Genomic DNA, 9,787 nt, shown 5'->3' with positions numbered 1-9,787 from the left:
TGTATTTTTACAGAGGTTTGCTTAGAAATCATAGTTACTGATAAATTTAGTGATTCCCACCGAAAAAATTTGTTTAGCATTCATAAAAATACAGCGACAATTACTATGTAGAGCAGAGGTCAGCAAACTTTTTCTGTAAAGGGTAAGATGTGTATTTTAGGCTTTTCAGACCATACAGTTTCTGTTGCAGCTATTCATCTCTGCTGCTCAGAAGTAGCCATGTACAGTACCTAAATGGATGGGTGTGGCTGTGTTCTAATAAAACTCTATTTACATAAACAAGCGACAGGCTATATTTAGACTGGATCATAGTTTGCTGACCTTTGATTTAGAATATAGACATTGTTTCTTGTAAAAGCTATACTTCAATTTTTATTCACTTGCCACGTGGAAAATTTGAACTCAAGTAATTTTATTCATTATTTATTCAGAAGATGTTGAGTGCTATCTAATCTAAGTGCCAGTGCTTCTCCAGGTGCTAATAGCAGTGGAGGTAAACATGACAGGTTAAGTCCTGCCTTCAAGGACCTTACATTTTAGTGGAAGTCGGTGAAATTAGATATATATTTTAGATGATTTAGAAAGGTTAAAGAGGCTGTCATTTTAAATTATTTCATATTTAACAGGACTGAACTTTTAGGGTGCTCATGATAAAATGTGCTTAACGTAATATTCCAGGAGACTGGTGTTCACCTGTTGCTTTTCACCTGGCTTGCTTATTTTCATCCTTTAGATTTTGAGGCTTATTGAGGCTTTGCCTTCTCTGATCAGCCTACTTGAAATGACCTCCAATTGTTCCTCTTTGTTTTAATGATGTTTCTTTAAAAGCATATATTGTAATCTATAATTATCTTGTTTGTTTACTAATTATCCTCTTTCATTAGAATATAAACCCCATGAACTCAGGGACACTTTGTTCTATTCATTGTCATATCTTCAGCATTGAGCACAGTGCCTGACACATGATTATGCATTGAGTAGAAGTTCCGGTCATTGTTCTTGTAGCAGAAGATACTGGGAACAAACTACTCTGAACTCAGGAAGCTCACATTTTCATGGAGGGGACAGTGAATATGCAAACAACTGGATGTTCTATATGATTTTAGGTGGTAATAAGTTCTGTGACCAAAAATGAAGCAGGCTAAAGGGATGGAGTATGATGAGAGCTACTGCCTAGCTACCTTAGCTAGAATGGCCAAGAAGGTCTTTCTCGAGAGGTGACATTTAATTAGAAACCCACATGAAGTGAGGGAATTATCACAAAATGTAAGAATCTAGGAAAAAAGTACTCTTGGCAGAGGGAACATCAAGAGGAAAACCTTAAGGCAGGTGCATGTTTGAGAAACTGTTATTTCTGGAGCTGAGTGAGAAGGAGCAAAGTAGAAGCAGATGAGCTTGAAAACAGAGTCCAGTCCCAGGTCATGCAGGACCTGGAATAATTGGATAAATGGACATTCAAGAACATTAAAACTCCAGAATAGAAAACATTTTAAGACTTTTGGTTTTGAGTTAATGCATACTCAGAGTAAAGCTACAGACTCAGACTGTATGGCATTGACTTACATTAGTTCTCAGTTCAGATTGGATGTAATATAATTCTTAGAGAAAGCACAGACCACGTGTTTCCACTAAAATGAAAGCATTGAGTGCCAATCTGGACAGCTAGTGTTTCATCCAAATTAGCTCATCCCTCTATTCTTTTTGTTGGTTGTTGGTCAGTTTTGGACTATCTGACAGTATTGTGCATACAGTAACATTGTACTGTTGTTACATGCAAGGGAAACAACATTGTTAAAATTGTTCATGTAGTTTCCATTCTGTTTGCATAAAAGTGATTTCATGAAATGTTTGGCACCTGCTGTGTGATTATCATTGTGCTCAATGAGGTGTGATATGCAGTATAATCAGCAATCATAAGCATTCTGTAAATATTTGTTAAATAAATGCATTATATAATTTGTTTTATTCTCACAGTAGATTCATTTTTTTATATGTAGAAAAGTATACATTTTTTGTTTTTGTTTTCTTCCAGGTGGAGCATCTACATAATTTCATTTTGTTTCGGTTCTCTATGGGCTTCATTGATAGCATAATTGCCAAATGTAAGTATGTTTTAAAATTGATGGCTCAATGCCATATGTGGAAAAAGTGAAACATTGCTAACATTTTCAGCCTTAACTGTTTGTTTCAGATCTTGCAACTGTAGTTGGTTACCTGGTTGTCAGTCGTCCTTTCCTAGATTTGTCTCATCCTCGACATCTCAAGAGTACACATTCAGAACTGCTGGAGGTAAAGGAATGATAAAATGAAAGTTTAAAAATAAAGAAGACCTAGTTTTTAATCTTAGAAATTTAAGCACAAACTAATATTCATTTCTATTTAAGGACTACTACCAAAGTGGAAGAATGCTTTTGCGAATGTCTCAAGCTCTGGGTCGAATAGTTTTGGCTGGGCGCGAAATGACTAGATTGGCTGGGTAAGATTAATAATAATGAGCGGTTGCAGAGAACAATTTTTAAAAATATGTTATCCTTCATGATTGTGCCCAGTTGACATTTCCTACTCCAGGAAGCTGGTTTTGATAGAAAATTAAGGAAACTTGCTCTCTGACAGTGAACTTTTCTTGTTTCCTGAAGACAGCTGTTTTGAGCCTTACACTAGATTAGTGGTTCTCAAGCAGTTTTACTCTATGAACACTGGTATTTGATAAGTTGGGAAATGTTGAATCATAGCAGTCTTCTTAATTCACAGAAAATTAAGTTAATGAGTAGAATTTTCTCATTTGAACTTTTTTGTGCCCCATCATATATTCTTATTGTTAGAACTTTGATACTGGCAACCTAGCAAAACAGATAAACAAAAGTGAAGTTAATTTTAATGGAAAAAATGAAAAGTTAACTTATGGTATCTGCAGGTACAATTGTAAATATGGTCATATTGTTTAGTAGTAAAATTGTTCTTAGACCATAGAACAGAACTAAATATTTCAATATTTCAAGTTCTAATATAAAGGGCACAGTGTGGTGTAAAAAACACCATAAAATAAAAAGCATGATAAATTTTAGGTTACCTGAAGAAATTTGATAACTTAAGATCTTTCCTAGTCCTGTGATCCATCTTCATATTTCTTCCTCTTTATTCCTTTTTCTTTCTTCCTGGGGCACTTAAGGTCTTCATGGCAAGCTAGAAGTTGTAAACTACGAGTAGTCTCTTTCTCTTGAGAATGCTAACATTCTTCTTACTTGTTAATAACTTTTCTCATATCTTTACAGTTCAAGGCCAACTTTATACACTCCAGCAGCAAATCAGGGTTCCTACTTCTGGGTCTAAGAATGCACCAGCAGTAGTCCTTTTGTAGTATCCATGAGAAACTTTCTTAAAATCCTGGCAGCAAACAGCCATCTTGACTTGCCTATTAATGAAGTATCTGTTGAGATAGAGGTCCCATGAAACCTCTTTCCTTATCCCCATGTTTCTGCATTCCTATCCAAACATAATAAAACATGCATACTATCATTAATACTTCAGGTTGACGAGACTTCTTTTAGGTTATTTCATTTAAACTAAATTATAATTTTAGAAACTTCAGTTAAGTTTGTATAAAATAAAAGATATAACAACAGTCAGGAGTTTTGATTATGGTTTCCTTTTTTAAAAATTTTAGTTTTACTGCTCGGATTACAGAATTAATGCAAGTATTAAAGGATTTAAATCACGGCAAATATGAACGCACAATGGTTTCACAACAGGAAAGGGGTAAATATGAATGTCACAGTTTGCCGTCAAAATTTTAAGTTTTTGCTGACATAATATGATGCTTCAATACTTATTTTCCATTTAAGGAATTGAAGGAGCACAAATCATTCCCTTAATACCTGGTGCTGGAGAAATCATCAATGCAGATAACATTATAAAGTATGTACCTGTAAACGTTTTTAACACTATAAATATTTGTTAAACTTCATAGTAGCCTTTCTCTTTCAGCTTACAGTTGCTTAGTGTTTAATTTAAAAATGACCTTTTTAATGATAGCTTTAAAATATTGACATAAAAATTGTATATATTTAAGATGTTCTGCTTAATGTTTTGATGCAAGTATGCAATGTGAAATAATCACCACATTCCAGCTAATTAGCTTATCTGTGACCTCTACAGTTACCATTCTTGTGTGTATGGTGAGAACTTAAGATCTATCTTAGCAAATTTCAAGGATAAAGTACAGTGTTTTTAACTATTGTCCCCATGCTGTATATTAGTTCTCCAGAACTTATCTTGTGTAACCGAAACGTATCCTTTGAACAACGTCACCTCATTTCTTCCTCTCCCTTACCGCTGGCAACCACCATCCTACTCTCTGCTTCTTGACAATTTTAGATCACATACAAGTAAGATCATACAGTGTTTCTCTTTCTGTATCTTGCTTATTTCATTTAGCATATTCTCCAGCTCTATTCATGTTGTCGAAAATAGCAGTTCCTTCTCATTTCCTTCTATTGTAAGGACGAATGATGCTTCACTCTGTGAATATACATATGCGTGTGTGTGTATATACATGTCTATGCACACACTATAATTTTTTTTATCATTTTCATCAGTTGAAGGACATTCAGGTAGTTTCCATATCTTGATTATTGAGAGTAATGATGCAGTGAACAGGGTAGTGTAGATATCTCCTTGAGGTACTAATTTTATTTCCTTTGCATATATACCCAGAAGTGGGATTGCTGGATCATATCATAGTTCTATTTTAAAAATTTTGAGGAACCTCAGTACTGTTTTCCATAATAATTTACATTCCCACCAACAAGGTACAGGGGTTCCCTGTTCTTCACACCTTTGCCAACACTTATCTTTTGTCTTTTTGATAATAGCCATCCCAACGGGTGTGAAGTGATATCTCACTGTGGTTTTGATTTGCATTTCCTAGATGATTAGAGACGTTGAGCACTTTTTCATATGCCTGTTGGCCATCTGAATTTCTTCTTTTAAGAAGTTTCTATTTAGGACCCTTGCCCATTTTTTAATTGGGTTATTTGTATTTTTCTTGAGTTGTATGAGTTCCTTATATATATTTTAATTATCCTTTTTTAAATTTATTTCCTCTGTAGGTTTGATCATGTTCCTTTAGCTACGCCAAATGGAGATGTCTTGATCCAAGACCTTAGTTTTGAAGTAAGTTTTTAAATGATCGTATAAAAGCTTAAATCATCTTCAAAATGTGAACTGAAAAAATATTGTGTGAACATTTAAAGTAATTTTAAAGCTTGAGTTAGTCTCTGAATCCACAGAATTGCTTTAAAAAGTAAGTCTTTGAAACAGAAACCTATTTTTCTTACTTGAAAGAACTTAAAAAATTCAAATACTGCTATAAAAAATCTTTGCAAATATTTGTGAATCCATGTCAAGAAAGTCATAGAAGATATAGTTAATTGGAATCTCCAGTGTAGAATGAATATTTAAACATGAAAATGTAATTTTAATATCTTTAAATAAAAAAAAACAGTTTGGTATTGTATTGACTGTAGAGGAGGATTTATACCTATGAAAACAAAACAAAGACTTAACATTCATGAAAACAGTGGAAGAGCAGCACAATAGCACTACAAATAGCCACTCATCCAGAACAAGTAAAATTTTATGTCAAGTGAGTAGTGATGCTGATTCACTATAGCCTATTATCAAAATGGGAATATGACAGCCAAATTAAAAAGAAAAGACAAATGATGAGTGGTTTTATATGATTTGTAAGACTCTAACGAATCTAAGGGGTACTGTTTGACTTTATGAATAGTTCAGATCTGGCTATCTTGAAGATTAGTAACAAATGCCTGGCATGTAGACTGTCTCCCCAGTTCCAGATACCATTTCACTAGGACAGTATTGTCCAGTGGAACTTCCTGTGATGGTGGAAGTATTCTGTGTCTGCCCTGTCCAATGCAGTAGCCACATGTGGATTTGGCACTTGCAATGTGACTAGTACAGCTGAGGAACTGAATTTAAAGTTTTATTTAGCTTTAATTAATTTGATTTTAAATTAAATAGCCACTTGTGACTAGTGGCTACTGTATTGGGATAGCACAGCTCTAGAATTCCTCTACATGCTTATATATATGACCTTCTATAATACGTGTTTTATGTGGGGATTTTTTTCAGCTGCTTTCATTGAAGGAATGTTGTCTGATAGTTTATAAAATAAGGAGTATAATTATTGGATTTGTTTTTAAATTGTTACAATATTAGGTAAGTCTTCAATTTTTCTGCTTTAATAATTTATATTAACTACATCTCTACTTTCTTCTCAAGGAAATACAAAAATGAAAAATATTAGTTATGCAAAGTACTTTGAACTTATTCAACAATGAGCATTGAATCATCATGTTTATTTTAAAATCAGGAAACACATGAGCAAGTACAGAACATGTATATACAGTTGGTAAATATTGAATGGCTCCAGGTGTCACAGAAGTGTTTCTCACTGAGCTTTAGGTACTCTAGTCACTTTAGTGCTCCCTTTGCAAAGTAGGTAGTCACCCACCAGGCTTGATTTCAGAGATTTAAAAAAAGAGCTCAGAACCCTATCTTTAGTAAGATTTCCAGTACTAAGAAAGGATTTGGGATCTGTATGTATAGATATACAGAGTAGTAGATCATGGTTATAGTCCTTAATATTACTTTGGCATAAGGTACTATGCTAAAGCTGTCACTTTGCTTTTAGTCCAGAGCACATCCTTTTAAAGCCCTTATGTTTGGATTTAATATACTTCTGGTCATTTCCTATAACTTCACTTTTATAGTTTTGAAAGGGCTCTCACTTTTTTTCTTTTATTTTGTTTTCATTTAGAAAAGTCTCGTTTGAGTCCTTAGTTATGCCCCTCTTGTTCAAGTTTTTTACTTGGTAACCATGTTCCTTACCACCTGGTGTTTATCCTGTGATTCTTGTTTTTTCTGTCCCTTTGGTCCACTGTTATAAATTCTTTTTCTCTCTTTTTGACTTAAGGTATTCTAAATTATACTTGGCTTTTTTCTCATTCATTCTCTCTTCCCATCATTTTTCTTAGCATAGCCTTTCTTCATTCGGCAGTCGTCCTTTAGTTCTTTGTAACCTCTGATTATTTTCTACTGATCAGTCTCACTTTAAAATAAAGATTCCTTTCTCTTGGAAAGAGGCATGATAAAACTGAGACGCTACATCAAAAATAAATGTTTCCTACTTTATGATCCATTTGTCTTTTGGATCGAATAATATAAGCTTTTTTCCTTTATAAACTTCTCAGCACGGGCATATTTATCTATTTAGATATTCTTCTGTGAGGTGTATAGACTGGAGAGACCTTAAGAGATAACAATTTATAGATTATAATGTGGAGAATAAAGTAATACTTTGTAACTTATTCACAGTTTTTACCTTTTTCAGTAAGACATATTTACAGTGTGTAAAGAAGCCAATAAATTTTCATGAACAACATAATTTTATATGATCACTATTTTACTTAAATTGTTTTTTATGTGTAGAATTTTTTGATAACTTATTATGGTAAACTTGTAGGAAGTAGGATTTATTAAGGACTGTTCTTTTGGGGGAAGATTTTTATTGGTAAAAATGTGGTTTAAAGCATTTGTTGACCCAGTAAAGCAATCTAAGATTTTAAGAACCTAATTTTCTGTAAATGTTACCTTTGACTTTTAGTCTTAGTTCAGTTTCCCCAAAATATGTGTTTATAAATCTTTAATATGGAAAAATTCTCACTGGCTTACCATGGCCGATGTCCTACTTGGAAGTTTTTGTCCAACACTGCCAAAAGCCATGGAGTAAAGAAAAGTTAATGCTGAGCCTAACACATTTGAGCATAAGAGAATAACTAGATTTACTGAACTCATTAGATATTATTTATATACATCATTGCAAACTTGGTTTTTGAGTTTACTGGTGTATTGCAAGTAGTGTGGAGGGGTATTGGAGGTAGGAATATTGATACCAGAGTAAACAACAATGAGCAGTTAGAGGTGTATTATATACGCCTCATTATATATATATATATGGTTGACATTACTCAAATAAAGAATAGGGAACATTTAATTAACAGGTCTGTGAATTTTAGGAGCTTCTACCCTATTATAGTAAGAATACAGTTATTAACCTTGCATATATTCAGTATATTCAATTTTATAGAATAAAGAAATACCAAGTTATTTAGAAGTCCATCAAAATGATTCTTTTATGTTTTTCACAAAAAGGGGCAGTTTATCTGGAAGTCATTTAGAATAGCTCATTCTCTAACAGTGATGTACATAAATTGTGATGTTTTATTATAGACCAAGTATGGTAGACTAGTAATTCTCAACCTTCCTTTGAAGGCTCATTCTTTTTAAAAATTTTATTTCTAATTTTGGTAAATATACATAACATAAAATTTACCATTTCTTTCTTTCTTTCTTTTTTTTTTTTTTAACGGTAAGGGGATCGGAACCCTCGGCTCAGTGTCGTCTGCCCCACGCTCAGCCAGTGAGGGCACCGGCCACCCCTATATAGGATCCGAACCCGTGGCCTCAGCGCTACCAGCACTGCACTCTCCCGAGTGAGCCACGGGGCCAGCCAAAATTTACCTTTTCTAAGTGTACAATTTAGTGGCATTAAGTACATTTACAATGTTACACAGCCATTGCCACTGTTCATTTACAGAACCTTTTCATCATCCCAAATAGAAACTCTGTACCCATTAAACAGTAACACCTTCCCCCACCCCTGCCCAGCCCTTGGTAACCTTTATTCTACTTCCTGTCTCTGTGAATTTGACTATTCATGATCCCTCATATAAGTGGAATCATACAATATATGTCCTTTTGGGTCTAGCTTATTTCACTTAGCATGTTTTCAGGATTTGTATGTGTAGTAGCATGTATCAGAATTTTGCTCCATTTCAAGGTTGAATACTGTTCACACCACCTTTTGTTTATCTGATTATCTGCCGCGGTTGCTCATACCTTTTGGCTATCGTGAATGATGCTGATGGCTCTCCATTTCATCACAGTAGAAGCAAAGTCCTTTCAATGGCTTACAGTACCCTGTAGGATTTGCCTCCTGCTATCCTACTTCTACTTCTTACCTCTCTGATCCCATTTAATAATACTCTTTTCTCCTGCTTGTTTTTCTCCAGCCAAGTCAGCCTCCTTTCTAGTTTCTGAATAGGACAGATACATTCCTGCTTCAGTGCCTTTGCACCAGTTTTTGTGGGGAAAGGTGGGGCTGGAACAGTCTTCCTGCAGCTAAACTCCTCATTCATTCCTTCTTTTAAAGTTTTGCCCAGTTGTCATTTTCAGTGAGGTCTACTTTGACCACCTTAAAAATACAACCCCCCCCACTCCCAAATGTCCTTATCCTGATCTGTTTTTTCTCCATAGCACTTATTTTCTAACATAGTGTTTAATTTGCTTATTTATTATGCATATTCTTTTTTGTATGTCTCTTCTCATTAGAATGTAAACTGGTAAGGGCAGGGATTTTGTTTGTTTGTTTGTTTCTTTTATTCACTAATGTAGCCTCATTGCCTAGACCACAGCCTGACACTGAGCATTCAATAAATATTCATTGAACTAAATAATAGAAATCTAAGGCTAACCAGGTTTAAAAGTTTGTCAAAGGCAGGTCACACAGCTAGGGCAACTCATCTCTCTGGTGTCTTCTGCCGCGCTACATTAATGTTGTAAAGTAGAATTAGAATTCAGGTTTTCCGATTCTTTATAGAGCTGATTAGACACTTAAAAAAACATAAGCTTGGGCCAGCCCGGT

General features: G+C 34.3%; 1 protein-coding gene across 1 annotated transcript; it reads left to right on the top strand.

Annotated features, from left to right (window-relative positions):
* Nucleotides 1-1,131: 1,131 nt before the first annotated feature.
* Nucleotides 1,132-5,172, top strand: LOC103583082 (ATP-binding cassette sub-family D member 3-like; the record flags this gene model as incomplete). The annotated part of the gene is made up of 7 exons (XM_008564497.1): nt 1,132-1,203; nt 2,033-2,102; nt 2,192-2,289; nt 2,385-2,476; nt 3,665-3,756; nt 3,843-3,915; nt 5,109-5,172. Coding segments are annotated over exons 1-7 (561 nt in total), but the record flags the coding sequence as incomplete, so codon positions are not given.
* Nucleotides 5,173-9,787: the final 4,615 nt, after the last annotated feature.

This window comes from Galeopterus variegatus, unplaced genomic scaffold, assembly GCF_000696425.1.
Source record: "Galeopterus variegatus unplaced genomic scaffold, G_variegatus-3.0.2 Scaffold19546, whole genome shotgun sequence".
Lineage (NCBI taxonomy): Eukaryota > Metazoa > Chordata > Mammalia > Dermoptera > Cynocephalidae > Galeopterus > Galeopterus variegatus.
This window is presented reverse-complemented; position numbering and strand designations above follow the sequence as displayed.